Below are 21,554 nucleotides of genomic sequence, written 5' to 3'. Positions count from 1 at the left end.
AGTCTGTGTGACCATGGGCAGTTTATCTAATTTTCTCTATGTCTCCGTAATCTCTTAGGTAAAATGGGGATAATAATAGTAATTATCCTTCGTGAGGAAGAAATGAATTAATATTTATAAAGTGCTTCAATCAGAGCCTGGACTACAGTAAGTGTTATAAGAGTGTTGATTACATAAAAAATACATAAACTTGAATACTGGTCTTAGAACTATCCTAGTATCCTGTGATTCAGCACATTTTAAAGCATGCCAAGAAATAAGCCCAGTTACCTCTCTGTACCATGATTTGGCTGCATGTAACAGAACACCCTACTACATTGCTTTAAACAAACAGGAGGTTATTTTTCTCACATCACTAGAAGGCTGAAAGGAGCCTGCTGCTGGCATTGGTTCAACAGGTTATGGATGTCACAGCCAATATCTCTGGTTATTTTCCTCATACAGACAAGATGACTACTAAAGCTCTAATCATTGTATACTTAGTGAAACGAGAAAAATAGGACTAGGGAAAGGTTGTGCTAGTGAAATATTTCACAGGAGTCTTCCGGCAGTTTCCAACTTTACTTAGGATCATGGCTTGGACTAATCAATCACAGGTAACCTTCCGAACATCTCTATGGATCTGCTATCTTCTGCGTGCAGGGTCCAGTTGTCAGCGACGTGAGCAATTCACCTGCTAATTTTGACACGGGAATTTGGGAGAGGAATGCAAAGTGGATGCTGTGGTCCTGTGGGGGCGAGGTGTCAGCACCAGCCTGGGCTCCAGCTGGCCTGCTTGGCTACCATGATTTTCCCTCAGGACAAGGGAAGTGAGAGTTCTCTCGAGTTCTCTGGGTTTGGTTGGCCAACTTCACAGACAGTTCAATCTGGCTTCTGTCACTTGGCAAGATGGCTTGATGCTACCATCTCTCATGGCAAATCACATGTTTTCTGAAAACAAAATGATGGTGTTTGGTTTCATTTTGTCAAACTCTCTTTTGTGCTGGATGTTTATTATACTAGCTTCTAAAGTGGACTTTTAACTAGCTCTGAGGATAACTGACACAGAGGGCCAATAAATGCAGACATTTTAGCTGCCCTTAATTCTGGGAAAAGGTTGCTTTATATGGTAAGAAGTGGCAACCCATCCCACCATCCATGCATTCCACATTTCTGTAATCCTGCCTGACTGCAGAAGCTACCAGTTTCCCCAAAAGTCTTGCCTTTTATGGACAAAGAGCCTGGCACCCAAGGGGATAGTTTAATTAGCTGCTTCACGTAATCCCAAACTATTGAGAAATCTGCTTTCCATCTTACAAAAGAGAGAGAATGGTCTTTGACAACTGCATCCCCAGTGAATTGTCTACTTCAGGGTGAAGGGCACCTTGGGGCAATCTCCTGCCAGGAGGGCGACATCTCCGGGTGATCGTCGCAGCAGTGCTGCCCCATCGAAAGATACTACAGTCACCAGTTAGCATAATGTGAAAGAGCTCCCCAGTTGGCAAGTATTTGCAAATACATGCGTTAGAAAATTTCTCTCAGAGCTGGGTCTTGAGAGATGAATAGAATTTTGACAGCTGGAGAAAGTAATATGAATCATTGGTGCCCGAGGGGCAGAGAAGAGTAAAAATAAATGTTGAGTTTTAGGGGAAAATAAGTATTCTCATGATAACAGAATACACCATATTTTAAAAGGTATACTAATAGAGGTTGTAACACTGAGTTAAGGTCAGAGAAACCATGAAAGACATTCAATACCATTTTAAGAAAGTAGATTTTCTATAGGCCATGGGGATATCACTGACTATTTAAAAATTTTTTTTAACAATTATTCATTCTTGAGAGACAGAGCATGCGCGGGGGAGGAGCAGAGAGAGAGGGAGACACAGAATCCGAAGACAGGCTCTGAGCTGTCAGCACAGAACTAGATGCGGAGCCTGAACTCACTGACTGTGAGATCATGACCTGAGCGAAAGTCGGACGCTTAACTGACTGAGCCACCCAGGCACCCCCATCACTGAGTATTTTTGATGAAAGGAGTGATATTATCTGACTTACGGTTTCAGGGAGATAATTCTAGTGGCAGTGATAAGGGTAGTGTGGAGATGCAAGGATAGAGGTGAAAGTGAGAGTTTATTCAATAAGGCAACAGCAATAGAAATAGAAATGAAGGCTCGGGGCTCAGATTTGACAAATGTTGCAGAAAAACAATAAAGACCGGAATTTCACTATTGGTTGGATGTTGTGGTAGAAATTATTAGTAGTCTCCCAATATCTGTTTTCTTCCCTGTATTAGACTCCTAGTGATGCCATTAACAGAGTGCCACATGCTGGATGGCTTAAACAGCAGAAATGTCTCGTCCCTATCGTTCTGGAGGCTAGAAATTGAGCTGTGAGCTGGGTTGGCTTCTTCTAAGTCCTTTGAGGGAGAACCTGTTCCAGACCTTGCCTAGCTTCTGGGGACAATTTGCAATCCTTGGCATGTCTTGGCTTGTCATGACTCTAATCCCTGTCTCCATCTACATGGCATTCTTACTGTGTGACACTGTTGTATTACAAGGACATCAGTCCTTATAGCTTAAGGATCTACCCTTTGCCCGTATGACATCATCTTGACTAATCGCATCTTTAATGACCTGATCTCCAAATAAGACAGTTTCCTGAGATGCGGGGGATTTGGACTTAAACATACCTTTTTTGGGAGACACAATTCAACCCATCGCATCCCTCTTCCACACAAATGGAGCCCCGAATGGGGGCTGGGCACTGGCACCTCAGAATGGAGGCTGCTTTTCCTACCTGTGGCCATGTGGAAGACCGTAGGCTAATGAGGTGTTGGTGCAATTGTGTGGCAACTTCTTCCGTACACCTTCCTTAAGGCACAGTGTCCATGTGCTCTTTTCACCTATCGTCAGTTTTTTCTCCATCTTGCTTCAAGGAACAGAGCTGTCAACTACAACCAAAGTAGTCTTAACTTTTATAGATGTTGAGGAGGAGTGATTGACAGATGTTTTGTTTGTATGTTTGTTTGTTTTTGGACACCCTGGGTAAAATGTTAACATGGTATTCTTTCAAAATGGTAATTCAAAAGTCCCTACCTATAGCTGACTTGAGCACTCAGGTGCGTGTGTGTGTGTGTGTGTGTGTGTGTATGTGTGTGTGTATTTTGGCTGATACAATTTTTTTAAGTTTATTTATTTACTTTGAAATAGAGAGAGAGTGGACAGAAGAGGGGCAGAGAGAGGGAGAGAGAGAATCCCAAGCAGGCTCTGCGCTGTCAGTGCAGAGCCAGACACTGGCCTCAAATTCACAAACCATGAGGTCATGACTGAGCTGAAATCCAGAGTTGGATGCTTAACTGACTGAGCCATGCAGGTGCCCCTCAGCTGACACAATTTTTAAGATTCTGAATTGCAATGGATTTAGACAGTCATTTACTCTAGTTTTTAGACAGACCAAATTATAAATATGACTTTACAACCAGCTTTATTTCATTATGGTACATTCCTGGCCTCTGAAGGTTATGAGTTTTTGAGACCTCTGAGATATCTTTAAATATCTGGTTAAAATTTATTTAGAATAGAGACGGAAGGCTATGAGGAAGAAAGCCCCTCTCACCTCTACAACCCAGAGCAGTTGAGTTCCAGTCCCAAACTCCTACAGATAGCTCAATCAGCAATCCAAAAGCTATGCAATTACCCTGACACCCACTGGGGAGAAGAAATTTAGCAATGATTTACCGTTATTCTAGAATGCTGTAGGCCTCTCCCACCTGTTCCCCTCTCTACCAAAGTTGCTTTCTGAAAATGTTTCTTCTAACGACACACAGTTCCCTCCCTGAGAATTCTGGTGAGTGAATTGCCTTCAACTTGCCATCTTTCGAGAGATATTTTGGCACCATTATGAGACTGGCACCTCGAGGTCATGTGGCTCCATCCTGATATTTCTAATACCGCATGCTGTCAGTGCATAGGAGCACTGCAGAGGGGGAAGGTTTTGAGAAGGAAATAATGAGTACAATTAGTACATGTAGAATTTGAATCACTAGTATGTCGTCCATGTGGATGGCTCAGAACAGGAAGACCACCACGTCCTGTGTCCTGAGGAGGGACAGTCAAAGTGGATTCACGTCAAGTCCTGCTGGACATGCTGGGTCTGGATATATGCGCACAAAGCCGTGTTCCGAGCAGGATGAGAATCACTGACAAATGCGCGAACAGACTTCAGGGAGCGAGGGGGATGGTTCAGGTCTGTATGTGACCTAGCAGGTGACTTCTGTGTCACCCCAACACTGCTTTTTCTAAAGCCTCCCATGATTTTAGAAAATAATAGAATGATACAACCCTCGGAGGTTAGCAACCTCATAATTTAGTAGGGTTCTCTATAGCAAGTACAGCCGATTTTTAAATCTTTAAACCAATGCAACCAGCAATGTCAGCAAAGCCACTATAGCTGCTGCTCATTTAGCCTGTAATTAACAACTCTTCCTGGTTAATAGCAAAAAATCTGACTAATGAAATGCACTGGCACTGGGTTTCTATCTAAGGTAATTTTGAAACTCTATAGTGAGCATCAATTGTTAGGAAACAAATGATTTTTACCTACTTCTTTTACTTAGATCTTAATCTTTTCCAACTGCCCTCTAGGGCAAAAGAGCTCTCCATTGTGCCTCAGTTCATACAAACAAGCTAAAAGAAACATACACATTAGATTATAAAAGGGTGGCTTCTTAAATGGTTTTGAACTATAAATAATCATTAAAAAGTGACTTTCTCAATTCAAAATGTAGGCGTTACACTGTATATATAGTGACAAAAAAACTGGAAACAACCTAAATATCTAAAACAAGAGAAAAGTTTTAACGAATTTGATATGTTCCCATTATGTTATGCTCTGCAATTTTATTAAACATGATTTTACAAAGAGTTTTAAACAGTAAGAGAATATTCTTATGAAATAAAAGTCTGCTTGATGCAAATTGTTGCATAGTGTGTAACAAGTAGCTAAGTGAAATGTTTGCAGTGTTTTCTCTGGTTGATGAGATCAGGGGTGATTTTTAAAAATTTTCCTTTTTTAATATCATACTCACGCTACTTTTATAATGAGGACAAAAATAAGCAACCCAAAGTTGTCTTTTCTACAAAGCCAATGGGGTTTTCCCCATGCCTAAGAAACACATCCCAAGTTCTACCCTTGTAGAACAAATATGAAAGGGGGAGAAAGGATTTTCTCAAGTATATTGATATTGTTAGAAAATGCTTATCTAATCCAAACACAGAACCAAAGGAAATGCATAAACATTGACTATTATAAGGACATGCATGTACACAATCCTTCCTCCTCAAGTTTTAAGCAAAGACTCGCTGCTACACGAAATTGGCTACTTGGAATACAACAAAAAGGAGACACAGGGCAGGGGTCCCTGTCATTTCCAAGATTAGTGAGGATTATCATCACCAATATGTCAGACCCCTCTCCTTGAAAAAAAAAAGGGGGGGGGGGATGAAGAGTCTGTATCAGTTTTTACAAGTTCTTAAGGAAGAGTATCACCAGCCCATATAGTATAGACTAAAAGTCTATTACAATAATCGAAGAACACTAACATAACTAGAAATTAAAACAGGGTCTTGAAGTGGTCCCTTGGGAAACAGGTTTTTGTGAACCTCAACTGGATAAAGCTATTCTCCTCCATCACCACTAATTGTGTAGTAGAATGAAAAAGCTAAAAAAGTGATAACGCAGGTATTTCTTCCATGCAATGAAAAACAGTATTCTCTAATTCAAACACAGAATCACTGTGTAAATACTTATCGGTGAATAATGTATTATAAGCTCATAAACAGGGATTGCCTCTATCGAGCGAAGTTTTAAGAGCAATACCCCATTATATTATTTACATTGTAAAAACACAGTCTGTGTGAAAAGTAAATTTTTCTCACAAAGAATACCTTTAAAACATATCTAAGATTGTTAGATACGGTATAAAAGGCCAAATAACAACCTGAACATGCTAATAGCTAAATAGCTAAATAGTTAATAAGAAGTTGCAAAAATTGTGCACTGGCACTCTCATAAAATATTTGAGTAAAGACTTATGCCGATGCTTCATTAAAGAAATGAAAAACTAGGGGCGCCTGGGTGGCTCAGTTGGTTAAGTGTCTGGCCGAGGCTTCAGGCCATGATCTCGCGGTTCGTGGGTTCGAGCACCGCGTCGGGCTCTGTGCTGACAGCTCAGAGCATGGAGCCTGTTTCAGATTCTGTGTCTCTCTCTCTCTCTGACCCTCTGCTGCTCAGGTTCTCTCTCTCTCTCTCTCAGAAAAAAATAAAACATTAAAAAAAAAAGAAATGAAAAACTATTTGATAATGGCTAGTAAATTCAAAATAGAAAAAGCAAACCCACTAGAATAGTTTCAAAACATTTAAGTGCTATCATTATTTATTTAAAAATAAACTGACCATAGACTTAAATCTTAAATGGCTTTATGAAAATGCTATATTTTGTAATGATGGGGATGAGAATCTTATTAATGGTTTTCTAAAATGAACAGTAGGAAGGGTTTATCAACTGTATCGTTTATCAACAATATGGGAATATCATATTAACTTGTAAAACTTCACAAAGGACCTACTAAGATCTTCAGTAGACCTACTTCTTAGTTTTGCAATCTTATGAACGTGACAGCTAAAACGAAATAGACCCAAATTTTACATGGACATAAAACTACAAATTGTTGATAATGAATAGTTTTATGCTAGTAGACTCTTCTTGAGATTACCTTGATTTTCGTGATATCTGTTTCTATTAGCATGATCATAAAGCCAGTAAAAAAAAATCTACCAGATTTTTCTATTTTGGTTTAGAGTTTGATTGGAAAATTTCAGAAAAACATGCATGAGTTTCAACTTTATTTCTAACACTCTCCTTTCCCTGCTGCCTAATTCCACGTTCTCTGACTCAGAGACTATTTGGAGAGGACACCTGTTTTAAATGGATCCACAGGAAATACCTATGTTGTCTTTTCATAATCTGACCCTGCCTCTGGTTGGCTGAAATGTGATCATGGTTTAAAAAAAAAAAAATGCTGCCCACAGACTGAGGCAACTTCACTGTGACAACATTTACTGGAAGGCAGAGGGAATCCAGTTTATATTTATTTTCCTTCCATTAAGCCCTGCTTTTGTACAGTAGGAAAAAATAAGTAAAAGAGCAATACCGTTTAACCCTCAAAAGATTAGTATTGAATTACAAACCCGGGTTTTGCTTCCCAACTCCGACCGATTTGTTTTGAAGCTAAAAGCAATCTCGAGGCAGAAACCGTTATCTGACACTCCTCTCTCATAACCTTTTATTTATAAACCTCTCGCCCAAAGATCATAGTCTGTCCTGTTGTATTATATATTGACATGCTATTTATAAACCTCCTGGGAAAAAGCACAGGGCAGTCCATCCGCTGGAACAGAATTCATACGGGAATTTCATAGTGATTAACTGTGGTCTATCACTAAAAATCCGGCTGGGTTCAAACCAAATAGTCACTCGGGAGCCACGGGCGCGCGGGTTTACCCCCCACGTCCGGGCCTCCACCGGTCTCAGCGCTGATCACCCGCCTTGGCCAGCAGCAACCACCTCCGCTGCCATCCCCGCGTTTGCGACGTCTGTCCACACTGGGGTCCCCTCCGTCAGGGCAGGTTCCCGCCCTCCCGCCCGTCCTCTGCGAACCACGCTCCCTCTCCGGCCGGCAGAGGCCCCCCCGCCGCGGCCCTGGGGAGCGGCGCGCACTTCCGGAGCCCTGGTCACCCTCGGAGGACGCCCACCCACCCGGGGGACGCCTAGGGGGCGCCGGGCCGGGTCCCCCGGGGGCCCTCGAACGCAGGAGCAGAATGACGGAGATGACGACGGAGCTGACGCCACGCCGCCCGGCCGCGGCTGCAGCCAGTGCCCGCCGACGCCGCCCCGCCCGCGCAGGTCGCCGGGCGCCGGCGGTCGCAGGTCCCGCGGGGCGCGCCCGCCGCAGACCCCGCCCCGCTGCGCCCCGCCCCGCCCCGCCCCGCGGCGGCCACTCCAGGGTTCCCCCGGCGCCCGCCCCCGCGCGCCCTGCGCCGCCCGCCCTTCCCGGCCGCCGCCCCGCCTGCCAGGCCTTTAGCGAACATGGCGCTTGTCCCGTGCCAGGTGCTGCGGGTGGCGATCCTGCTGTCCTACTGCTCTATCCTGTGCAACTACAAGGCCATCGAAATGCCCTCGCATCAGACCTACGGCGGGAGCTGGAAATTCCTGACGTTCATTGATCTGGTAAGGCCTTCCGCTCCCCTCCCCCGCCCGCCCTGCACCCCGAGTCTGTGTGTGTGTGTGCGTGCGTGGGCGCGCTGGCACCTGCGCGTGCCTCCAGCCCCGACCCGTGTCCTCGCCTGTCCGCCAGTGATTGCGTCTAAAGGCCTGGCTGCCCCCGCAGCAGCACCTCTGAACCATCCGTTCGTTACCTGGTAGCTGGGGCCCGAATGGAGGTGGGCACAGCCAGGTGGTGGGCTATTTGGAGGGGAACACAGACCAGCTTCTAAGAGGTGACACGGAAAGAGTCTCAACTAATGGATCAGACGACCTTGATCATGAGTGGCCTCAGACCCATTCGCCCTCAGCGTGCTTCCCAGAGCACCCACCGCGGGATCAAGTTGCAGCAGCTGAAAGAAAACTGGGTATTGTTGAATTACTTGGAGCTTCCTCTGTAAGAACCAAAATCCACGTAAAGAAGAGAAAGCGCCTAATAAAGTTGTCTTCTTTGCATCTGTTTTCTTACCCATTGTCAGTAATTGACTCCTAGCCTTTCTCCCAGAAACATTAGGGGAGAGGTTTTCAAAATGCATTTCCAGTATGACTTTACACTTCTTATCTTTTCCCCTGATTGTCTGCGGTGGTTTGCATAAACAGTTCTGATGATACAACAGCATAACCTTGGCAGTTGCACTTGGTCGAGGTTTTTTTGTTGTTGTTTTGGTTTGGTTTGGTTTTTTTTTTTTTTTTGGTTTGTTTTTTGGAAGAGAAGCTTATCCACTTCTGGCACCAAAAAGGCCAGAGCATCAAAACATGAGCATAAGACCCAATAATGACATGGGGTGAAATCTAGGAGCTTAGGGGTGAAAGTTGACTCATTTAGACTGTGTGGAACACACTCTAAACAATGACCAAATATAGGAAGAAGGTTAGAACAAATCAAGGAGTTCCAAAGACTAGAGAAAATGTAGAAGCAATCCCTGCCTATCCAAGAACTGCCCATCCAAAATTATATATGAGATTGGCTGCACAAGCAAGATTATAATCTTTCATTGTTGACCCTCCATTGTGATGAAGAAAACATGATGCGAGTTTTAAGATATTTGCAAAGGTTTAGGATTCCCCAAAGAAATGCAGTCAGAGGGCTTTTTGTTTAAAATACCATTTTATATTTGTTTCACATTAGATGCTTTCAAAGAATTTAAGTATCTTTTCTCAGCAGTTTCCGAACTATGCACATACCCTTGGGCGACAAGACTTTTCAGGGCAGAAGGGTGTTTCACGGGTTTCAGTTTTCAGATCCTCAACTTCCATCTCTTTCTTGAAACTGATCTGCCTCTGAGCATGGATTATGTCTGCTAGTTCTCCTTTCTTCCTCATTCATCCAAGGGATGAGCACACGACCAGGCTCTGTGCCGTATTTATCTGTTCCTTTTAGCATTCTGAATATAGATTGTCACCAAGACTGTCTTCACAGTTGATTGAAAAACGAAGTCAGACTTGTTTTGACAGAAAGTCTTATTGGGTTGATTGGCTTGTCAATGAGGATTGGCTGTGCCAATTATGTTATATAGCAGACATTTTCCATAGATTGAATGAGTGAAATCTGCAGCCCCGAGGTTCTGATAAATATGTATCAGCATTCAAAATCATGTTCCTTTTTCAAGTGTTTAAACTTAAGTTAAAAATGTTTAGATGTTATTTTAAAATATGTGCATAGATTTTCAGGATTCTTTTAGGGGCTGCGTGAATAAAATTCCTCTTGGATCACTACCTTATCGCATTCCTTAATCAGATCTCACTGAGCTGGCCCACTCGTGTGTTGCCAAGGAGCAGTGCTGAGCTGAAATAGTGATGGAGACCCTACTAGGGCCATGGAAACTATGAATTCAGAAGTACCTTTGCATTAAGAACAGTTTTGGGGAGGGGGCAAGAAAGGGGGTCAACAGGTAAGAGGGGTAAAATTTGAGAGTGTCAATTAACCTGTGAGAGATGACTACTCAGGTTGGCGTTGCTTACGTATGTTAGAAAACAAGGCCCTCAAGAAACAGTATACCTCTCAACCTTTGTGTGACATGATACCAGAGTAGAGCCAATTTGACTCTATTTGAACTGCTACGCAGTTTATACTTTAGCATTTGATGATTGGACATGCCTGTTTTAAATATACAATCACCACAAATATGCCTTTGCCTACTAGAATTCAGGCAATAAACTCAAACTTGATTCTGTTTGTTTCATATTTAGATTCAGTTTGCATGGGGCCTTCAAGCCAGTTGTTCAAACTTTTTACTTTCTGTGACTTCTGATTGAAATAGAGTAACTATCTTTAATCCAAAGTTCCTATGAGGAACCATGTCTAGAATAGTCTCTTAAACATCCATGCAAAGTACTATTCTTTTAATTATTAGAGATTTAGAGTCTTTAGAGTTTAAGCATGGTACAGCTGTTGAAACAATCAACCTGTCCGCTCTGAGTAATGGCAGGAAAAGATTAGGCGACTCTTAATTTACCTATTTGACTTTTAATTTTTTTTGCGTGTTTAAAACAAACTGTAAACTTTACTACTCCGTGCCTTGGACAAGTTTAATGATTCGAAGCTCATTAGAGCAATTTTGGAGGAGGGATTTGCTTCTGAAACTTTAATGAGAAGGCCCTTTTCCTAACCAACCTGGATTGCAGAACCAGGACATTATCCTGATTCTATGTTCCTCAGCCTCAGTTTGCTAGAATGTAAGCCAGGAATCTCAGGGTGCATGTAGGTGCATTCCAGCTATATCCCTGTCTTCCTTTGAGTATTAGAGTCATCCCAATAGAATCAGAGCTCATGCTTAAAAACTGAAACACAAGTTACTTCTATCAGTAATCCCTACAGTGTTCTTCCCCAGGAACAACTTCTCCCTGCATTGCAAAACTATAAGAAACCTACAGTGTTTCAAAAATTCAAGTTAGTAAATAGAAATGGAACACCGCCTTCATGCGGTAGGCCGACTAATGAGTCCTCCAAGATGTCTACATCTTAATCTTTAGAACTCATGAGTATGTTAGGTGACATGGCAAAGGGAAATTAAGGTGGCTAGTCGGCTGACATTAAAATAGGGAGGCTATCTCAGATTGTCCATGTGGCCCAATGTCATCACAAAGGTTCTTAAAATGGAAGGAGGCAGAAGGGAAGAATCAGTTGGAAGAAGATGTGTCTATGGAAGAAAGTCACAGAGAGACGCAACCTTGCTGGGTTGGAAGGTGGAGGAAGGGGCCAAGAGCCAAGGAATGTGGGAAGTGTCTAGAAGCTGAAGAAAACAAGGAAATAAAGTCTTCTCTGGAGACTTGAGAAGAAAGGCTGCATCTGACAGTCCTGGTGACAACTTGATTTTTAGCCCAGTGAGACCCACTGCTGGACTTCTGACCCCCAGAACTACAAGATAATAAATTTGTGCTGTTTATGTCACTAAATTTATGGTAATTTGTTACAGCAGCGATAGAAAACTAGTACACTTGGCTTTAAATCCTCTGACCCAGAAAAAAACTTAAAATGCTGTCGTACTTATACAGTGACTCAACTAGCACTTCATGTGTATTAGATAACTGGCTAATCTTAGCTTTAACCGAAATGCAGGTCTTTGCCTACTGCATCTGATATGAAACTAACAATGGGCGCTATGAGAGTCTATAAAAATTGAACAAGATGGGAAAAACTAGGTCTTTTCTTCACTGTGACGTTATGCAACATGTCGTGCCAGAAGCAGGAACACTCTCTGAACTGGAAAAAAGCTAGAAGGAAAGAAAATTGAAATGAACCAATGTTTAAGTATTTCCTTAACCAGTATCACAGCTGATTAATTTTCTTGAAATGATGCAGATCCATTCACTTACTCGCTGATTAAAGGATAATTCTCCCATTTATACAGTAATTGCTCCCAAAGACGGCAAAAATGAAGAATTAGAATAAAACCAGAGTAAATAAATTAAAAGAAAAAGGCAGCGTTTGTTGAGACTTCAAAGTAGTGGTGGAGTATAATAAACATTTGTAAACATTTACAAATGTTAGTAAACATTTGAATAAATCAAACTTTCCAAATATTCAGTGAGTTTTCTTGTCCTATTTCTTCCTAAAATTTTGAGTGTAATAGGGATTTTTGAAACATATCAACCAAAATTATATTCAGATGTATATGGTAGAATGTCTAACGTGAGTCAGAATCAACTTCTTTGAAAAACATGAACTTCACATTTATTATATAAAAATACTGATACTGAACTTGAGACATTTTGATTTTTTTAAAACACTTTTTAATGTTTATTTATTTTTGAGACACAGAGAGGCAGAGTGCAAATGGGGGAGGGGCAGAGAGGGAGACACAGAATCTGAGGTAGGCCCCAGGCTCTGAGCTGTCAGCACAGAACCTGACGTGGGGCTTGAACTCACGAACCACGGGATCATGACCTGAGCCCAAGTCAATCACCCAACTGACTGAGCCACATAGGCGGCCTGAGCCATTTTAATTTTTAAAGATTGGCACAGAAATAGGCTATTCCATTTGCTCTAATTTGTAGTGTTCACCATCTTGAGGGTTCTAGTTTCTTAGGGTTCCATGATATTCTTTGTTTCTCTTGTACTGACTTAATTCATGCATGTACAGACGACCCTGCTTTCCCAAAGTGTGGTCTGAGGACCAGCTGGAGAAGAGTGACCATACCCGGAAGTCCATTAGAAATGTGGAACATCAGCCTCCACTCTCAACCTTCTGAATATAATCCACACCCTTTTTTTTTTTTTTTTTTTTAAAGTAGGCTGAATGCCCAGCGCAGAGCCCAGTGTGGGGCTTGAGAGATCAAGACCTGAGCTGAGCTGAGATCAGCTGTTCAGATGCTTAACCGACTGAGCCACCCAGGTGCTCCTGAGAATCCACACTTTTAATAAGATCATTATGTGACTCCTGTGCATATTCTAGTTTGATAAATGCTGCTCTAGGCCACACGGGTTTTGTTTTGTGGTTTAACATGGAATAGCTTAAAGGATGCAGCCTCAGTATATTAACTCTGCCCACTGTATTTAAAACATATTTAAACATATTTCAGAACATATTTCAGGTGACTTTTATTGTGACATAATTACAAACAGGTAAAAAAATTACAACATTAAAGTCAAAGAAAAAGACAAATATGCATGGCTCAGACACCAGGGATAGGTTATTTATTGCAGTTTAAAGATCATCAGGGCAATGAAGGCAAAAAGGAACACATTTTTGACCCCAGCATTGGAATAAAGGAAGCATAGCAATTTATCAGGAAAAACATAGTTCTTTATAGGTATTGATTTTTCAAGGTTATTTCTCTCTCGGATTGTTATGTAAAGGATGTTGGGTATGGAGCACTTAGGTTGATCAGTCACTTAAGTGTAGGACTTTGACTCAGGTCTTGATATCACGATCCGTGAGTTCGGCCCACGTCGGGCTGTGTCCTGATGACAGCTCAGGGCCTGGAGCCTGCTTTGGATTCTGCATCTTTGTCTCTCTCTCTCAAAAATAAACATTAAAAAAACTCTCAAATTTTAAAGGACATTGGGCAGCATAGTGGATAATGTCTTTGATTGATTTTTAGCAGAACACATAGAAATATCCTTATAATTGATGTATCTTTTATCATGATTTTATGAAAGCCAAAAACATGGTCTTATACTTTGACTGGGTAAAGGCATGTTTGTAGAGGTTTAAAGTAATATAATCTCGGTACTTATTTTTGTTACCTAAATCCTTATTGCAAAAGAATTTAAGAAAACCACAGAGGGAGCAGGATAAATAAGGGCTCAGATGTTGAAAAGTTTGGGGTGTTCAAGAGCAGGAAATGGTCAAGTATACCTAGGGGACACATTTTTTTGCATTTAGACATGCTGAGAATTTTGGACATTCAAAAAAATATTGAGAATAAATTGCTTAACTATACCAATGCATTTAAGTTTATCCTATATTTACTTCTGTACTTACAATAAAATATTCTTGACTCTAGTTCATCGCTTAATTTTAAATAGGAAAGAAAATCTCTTGAGAAGAGATTCTGTGTATCATTATGTAACTATGGTACTTCCTTTTGCCAGTCAAAACCACAGAGTGCCGTGTAAAGGCCAGTAGTTCGGTGAGTACTCAGTGAACAAAATTAGGTGGGTTTTTTTGTTGTTGTTGTTTGTTTCATTTTGTTTGGATATTATACAAAGACGGTGAAACAGCATTTTTTTTTTTCAGTACAATTGGACTTGACCCTAAAATGTGCACATAAACTTTAAAGATGAAATAATGCTTTTTCCTAACCTGGAGAAAGAATTGTGAGTATAATTCTTCACATAGAATCCTCTGCACCCTCTTTGAAAATGTTTCTTTTGGATTAGACATAAAAGAGGGGCCTGGTTTTGTCAGAGTGGGGGAAAAAGCTGATGATATAATCACCCATTCCCTTTCTTAGTTGCAAATGTTATTGAAATTACAGAAAGTCATCTGACCACTAGTTGAGGTCACTTTTTTCCCCATCCCCGCCGTCCTCTGTGTCTGGTATAACATTAAGCAAAATTGGTAGCTGCTCTTGAGGCTTTTCATTTGTTTCTGCGCGTTCCCCTGAAATGTCATATGCTTCTGTGGAAGTGTGAACAATAGTACAATTTTCCATATTGAATCAGATGTTCCTGTGATCCAAGCATATTTGGAAAAATCTTACTGCTTCAATTCCATAACAACGTAGCTTTCTTTTGTGCCTCGCAGCCTGTGGCTGGGCAGTGAAAGGGCCCATTTCTCACCTGCAGGGGAGTCCTGTCATGAGTATGAGGGGCACAGAGCTCTCTGAACGTGAAAGATCCCTTGATCAGTTCCTTTGTAGAGCGGAGCAAGATATGGAATGTAGCTTTGATAAGCTTGACCGAGATATGCTAATCAAGAATAACCAGAGAAATCGCTTGAATGTGCAAAGTACCAAGAATTAGTCTCATTCTCAATCTTGAGAAAATGCAGTGTGTTCATTACAGTGCTTGAGAAGCATGGGATTCTAAAAAGTCAGTGAGACAATGGTCTAGCCCCTTTGTATTGACTTATATTTAGACCTGTCAGACTGTATTATAATTTAAAATTTTGATATCAAAAATAATACGTGGACGGGGCACCTGGGTGGCTCAGTCGGTTGCGCATCCGACTTCTGCTCAGGTCATGATCTCACAGCTTGTGAATTTGAGCCCCATGTCCGGCCCTGTGCTGACAGCTCAGAGCCTGGAGCCTGTTTCGGATTCTGTGTCACCTTCTTTATGCCCCTCCCCCACTCACACTCTGTCTCTCAAAAATAAATAAACATTAAAAAATAATATGTAGAATTATAGAAAATTTGTACAGTACAGAAAGCCATAGTGAAGAAAGTATATTCCATCTTAATGATCCCTAATTTTCTGTACATTTTAGCATTTTAGTGCTTCAAGATGGTATTTCAGAACTTTAGAAGCATTCGTAGAGAGAAGCAGAGTGCAGATATATATGTATATGTTTACATGCATATAGAGTCAGATTTCACAAAAAATCACATTCTCTGTAAAAGATTATTTTTAAATTATACAGAAAAATACTTATCATTCAGAGATACCAATGTTAGTGTTTTGGTATTTGTCTCTTGAGCCATATATATACTTTTCTTTAAAACTAAAGTTCAGTGTATACATGACTTGTGTACTTTTTTAAAATTAACATACACCAAAGTTCAGTTTCTGTGTAGAGTTCAGTGATTTTTGACAGATGCATAGAGTCATATAGCCATGATCACATAAAAATATTCTTTTATGCTGACCCCTTAGAGTCAGATCCTTCCCTGGGACCACAGATTTATTCTCTATCCCTATAGTTTTGCCTTTCTAGAGAATTACATAAGGCATACTGTATGTAGTCTTTGAGTCTGGCTCTTTATATTTAGCATAATGCATTTCAGGTTCCTCCATGTTGTGTACATTAATAGTGTGTTCCATTTTATTGCTGAGTAGTATTCCATGGTGTTGATGTGCCCTTTTGTTGATGCATTCGTAAGTTAGAGTAATTGGAGTTTTTTCTAGTTTGAGGTGATTATGAGAAAAGCTGCTATGAACATTTACATACAAGTTTTTGTATGAACATGAGTTTTCATCTTGGGTGTAGGTACCCAGAAGTGGAATTGATTGGTTGTATGGCAAATATATGTTTGACTTGATAGAGACCACCCAACTGTTTTCCAGAGTGGAGGTGCCATGTTGCATTGCCATTAACGATGCATGAGAGGTCCAGGTGCTCTGTGTCCTCAGAAGTGTGTGGCGTTGTCAGTCTTTCTTCTTGTTTAACAATCTCTGCAGGTGTGTAGCGGTATCTCTTTGTAGTTTTAAGTTTAATTTCTCTCATGCGTCATGATGCTAAGCATCTTTTACTGTGCATTTTTTATCATGTGTACCGTCTTTGAAATGTCTGTTCAAATCTTTTGCTCATTAAAAAAATAGATTGTTTTGGAAAAAATAGATTGTTTTCTTATTGTTAGGATTTGAAAGTTTTTGTGTTTGCCAAATAACAATTTTCGGCCAAATATGTGATTTGTAAACTTTTTTCCCATCTGTGGATTATCTTTGCATTTTATTAGCAGTGCCTTTGGCAGAGCCAAAGTTTATCATTTTGATGACATCCAGTTAATTACGTTTTTTTTCTTTTCCGGAACATGCTTTTGATGTTTATCTAAGAATGTTTTACTTAACCCAAGCTGACCAAAGAGTTTCTCCTCTAATGCCTTCTAGAAGTGTTATAGTTTTAGATTCTACATGTAGGCTTATGATCTATTTTGACTTCATATTTTAGATATGGTGTGAGGTAAGTGTTGAGTGCACACTCCCCAGCTCCCCACCTTGACTTTTGCATATGGATGTACAATTGTTCCGGGAAAAGACTATCCTTTAATTTTTGTCCAAAATCAGTTTGACTGCATTGTAGGTCTGTCTCTGCTGTACTTGTTTGTCTGTTCACAAGAACTGCCCTGAGTTGATTATTGCAGCTTTACTGTGAGTCTTGAAAGCAGGTAGTATGAGTTCTCCAACTTCATTCTTTTTTAAGATTTGTTGAGGCTATTCCGATTACTTTGTAGAATACTCTTGTCAGTATCTATAAATAATCCTGCTGGGAATTTTTGAGAGAGATTCATTGAATTCATAGAACAATTTAAAGAAAATCGACATCTTAACAATATTTACTCTTCCAATTCATGCACATAATATATTTCTCCATTTATTGAGATCTTTGGTTTCTTTCATCGGAGTTTAGTAGTTCTCAGCATATGGCTTCTGCACGTATTTTATTAGATTTATACTCAAGTGTTTTATTTTTATTAGTGCTACTATAAATGGTACTTTAAAAATTATTTCTTATCAAATATTTTTTATTCAAGCGTAATTAATATACAGTGTTATGTTAGTCTCAGGTGTACAATATGATGATTCAACAATTCAATTCATTTCTCAGTGCTCATCAAGTAAGTGTACTCTTGGTCGCCATTATCTGTTTTCCCCATCTGCCTTTCACCTCCCCTCTGGAAACAACCAGTTCTCTGTATTTAAGAGTATGTTTTTTTGTGTCTTTTTTTCTCTTTTTGATCGTCTGTTTCTCAAATTCCACATATGAACGGCAGCATATGGTATTTGTCTTTCTTTGACTGACTTCACTTAGCATGATACTCTCTAGGCCCATCCATGTTGTTGGAAATGGCGAGTGAATCTTTTATATTTAATTGACATTTTTATTGATATAATTGTAGATTCATATCAGTTGTGAGATATAGTACAGAGAGATCCATGTAGGCTTTACTCAGTTTTCCCCAGTAGTGATGTCTTGTACAACTATAGTGTATCACAATCAGGATATTGACATTTAAACAGTCAAGATATGGAACAGGTCCCTTACTACAAGGACCCTTCAGTAGCCTTTTTATGGATGCACATACTTTCTTCCTCTACCTCATTCCTGCCCCCTGGAAACCATTAATTTATTTTCCATTTCTATGATTTTCTCATTTCAAGAATCTTATATAAATGAATTGGTATACACGTGACTCCTTAGAATTGACTTTTTTCACTTAGAATAATTCTCTGGAGGTTCACCGAAATTGTTATATGTGTCAATAGTTTGTTCCTTTTTATTGCTGAGTAGTATTTCATGGTATGAATATACCACAGTTTAACTAGTCACCCATTAAAGGACATCTGGATTGTTTCCAGTTTTGAGCTATTATGAATAAAGCTGCCATGAGCCTTCATGGACAGGTTTTTGTGTGAACATAAGTTTTCCTTTCTCTGGCAGAAATATTCAAGAAGGCAATTGCTGGGTTGTATGGCATTTGCAAACTTAGTTTTAAAAGAAACTGCTGCGGATGACAGAGTGGCTGCACCATTTTTCACTTCCATCAGCAATGTGTGTGAGCAATGCAGTTTCCCCTCATTGTTGCTAGTTAGTTGATGTTATTTGTCATTTTATCCATTTGATTGGTGTGTAGTGATAGCTCATTGTGGTTATAATTTGCATTTCTCAAATGGCTAATAATATTGCACATTTTTATGTGGTTGCTTGCCATGTGTATATCCTCCTCAGTGAAACATAGTATTATTTTATTTATTGTTAGGATATAGTATATAGAGATGCTAAATTCACTTATTCATTCTAAGAAATTTGCCATAGATTCCATGGGATTTTCCTTTCTTATATATATAGTCATGTCATCTACTAATAGAGACAGTTTTCTTTTTTTCCAATCTTCATGGCTTTTATTTCTTTTTTATGTTTTATTGCATTGGTTAAGACTTCTAGTACAATATTGGACAGAAGTTGTGAGAGTGGATATTCTTGCCTTATTTCTTTTTTAGGAATCAAAGTCTTAAATGATGCTGCAAATACTCTATCAGTTTGAGTACCTTCCCTTTTTTTGTTTGCTAAGAATTACCTTTTTCAGCTCTTAACTCTCCGTGATTTCTCCCATACTCTTCAACTCTCAGATGCCCCTTTTCTTGGTTCCTCTGGCCAGAAAATGGAATCCTTTCAGAATTTTAGCCTCGCATACTGTCATGTAGTCCTACACAATTGCGGCTGCCCTCACAGTGATGCAGCAAGAGAAGAAAACCCATACCTCCACTCCCCATACTCTTTATACAATAGGGCTTTTTCCCAGTTCCTCTGGCTTGAGGGATGGGTTTTCCACTGTGCTATTGCCAGTGTAGCTTTGTAACTGAGAGGGAAATGAAAGAGGGAAAAGTAGGGACGCCTGGGTGGCTCAGTCGGTTAAGCATCTGACTTCAGCTCAGGTCATGGTCTCACAGTTCGTGGGTTCGAGCCCCATGTCGGGCTCTGTGCTGACAGCTCAAAGCCTGGAGCCTGCTTCAGATTCTGTGTCTCCCTCTCTTTCTGACCCTCCCCTGCTCATGTTGTCTCTATCTCTCTCTCAAAAATAAATAAACATTAAAAAAAAAAAAGAGGGAAAAGTAGAGGTGAGGGGAAAGGTCTCTCTCATGATCTCTAACATGTGGAAATCTTTTCCTCAGTCTTCTGGCTATTTTTCCTGGAATTTTTGCTGTCAGTGCTTGTTGCATGATCCCAAGACTCAGCTCACCCTCAGGTCAAATCTAGGGAAAAAAGTAAAATTAAAATTCACTAACCTCACCCTTTCTGGGTCTTTATTCAAGTTTTTACAGTAGTTCCTAATCTGCCTGCTATGTGTACTTTTCAATGTCCTCAGGTAGTTGATTTTTTTTTTTTCAGAGTTATTAGTTGTAGTTAGTGAGAATGATAGGCTATAGTCAGTTTTCTCCATCTTGGCTGGCACCAGAAGTAGCTTACATATGATTTTAATTCCTGTTTGTTTTTTCCACTTAGCATATTTTGTAAACATTTGCCTCTGCCATTATACATTCTTCCATCACCTCATTTTAATGACTGCATATTCCTTAATATGGATGTTTATATTGATTGTCTCAGTGAATGGATCAATCTTTCCACATACTTGTGATTATTTTCTTCAGATAAATTCTTGGAGGCAGAATTACTATACTAAAGTCTTCAAGAGGTTATCTCCAATCAAGAGATTATCGTAAATCAATCGAAATACACACTCTCCCATATTTGGAGTACTTATGTCTCTATATTAACTATATCTAGTTAACACTGTGAAGAGAAAAATACTTCTAATGATCACTCAAAATGCTTAAACTTCACAATTTTCTGTCCAGGAGATGCACTGCAAATATGTCATTATATATCTCACAAATACGAAAACATTTGCTGTCTTTGACTATGTTTACAAAACCAGGTTATATTAGGCACATTTAGTTTGGGCTCACACATATTTGAGCCAAACATATTCAGCTGCCTAGAACATCCTAATTGGAATGAATTGACATGGCTAAAGCGAGCAAGAATAAATTTCAGTGCACAATGATCATGGGTTTGCTTGTACATTCCACTCATCTTGCATGAAAATTGTACTTTAGCTGAGTCATGAGTGATTGACTAGAGCCAATTTGAAAAGCTCCATCAGGAGTCTGAAGAAAGTATGTTTGCTGTAACATTACATATCCTTTTCTTTGTAATTATAGTGATACATCTCTGCTATTTTTAAAGAGACATATGAACATTAAGAATGCATACTATCCTATTCTAAAACATGAAAGCATGTGTTCTATGACAGAACAGATTACTTCTGTGTCCGCCCCGCTCTGTCAGAGAAGAAAGATGGCACTTAAATTGGGTAATTTGAGGGAGTTTAGTGTAGGAATGATTTACTAGTGTGGACAGGATATATAGAGAAATCATAAGATACAATACAAAACCAGCAGGCTAGTGATGGGGTGGGGGTGGGGGGCCAGGTTACCACTGTTAGACTTGAGCAGTGACTTTTGGTGCTCATGTGGTGTGCAGGAACCTTTCAGGAGCTGAGTAAGTAAAACAAATACCCCAAGTGTCCTTTCCTTCCTCTGTCGGATTTCCTGACAGTATTCCTCATTGGCTCAACCCTACAAGAAGTCAGAGGGTAAGAAAGCCTTTTCATATAGTGCACAAAGATCTACTGAAGTAAATATAAGAAAATTTTTTTAATTTAAATCTCTCAGTACAAATACATTAAGAAGTCTTTGGCTAATTTGCAACTATTGGTATATGAGGAAAGAACATTTATGTTTCACAAATTATTTATTTATAATTGAATAATATATAAAATGATAATGCTTAACATGTAACTTTTAGTAAAATATACATTCAGTTTATTGAAGAATTATATACAACATATGATATCCCTATTA

At 39.9% G+C, this 21,554-nt stretch overlaps 1 protein-coding gene across 7 annotated transcripts in view; it reads left to right on the top strand.

Moving 5' to 3' along the window:
• The first annotated feature begins 7,951 nt into the window (after positions 1 to 7,951).
• The window catches only part of AIG1 (androgen induced 1), a 247,052-nt gene continuing 233,449 nt past the window's right edge, over positions 7,952 to 21,554 (top strand). For 6 of the 7 annotated variants that reach the window (XM_039230891.1, XM_039230890.1, XM_039230888.1 and 3 more), the window contains exon 1: positions 7,952 to 8,269. In XM_039230891.1, coding sequence (XP_039086822.1) covers positions 8,129 to 8,269 — 141 coding nt within the window. In that variant the 5' untranslated portion in view covers positions 7,952 to 8,128. Of the gene's footprint in view, positions 8,270 to 8,396; positions 8,771 to 21,554 lie in introns of those variants that run through there. The other variant, XM_039230894.1, reaches the window with a different exon arrangement.

The sequence above is a fragment of the Hyaena hyaena genome, unplaced genomic scaffold (assembly GCF_003009895.1).
Source record: "Hyaena hyaena isolate Hyena2069 unplaced genomic scaffold, ASM300989v1 scaffold_52, whole genome shotgun sequence".
In the NCBI taxonomy this organism is placed as follows: domain Eukaryota; kingdom Metazoa; phylum Chordata; class Mammalia; order Carnivora; family Hyaenidae; genus Hyaena; species Hyaena hyaena.
Note: the sequence above shows the minus strand (reverse complement) of the source record. Positions and strands in the feature narration are given on the sequence as shown.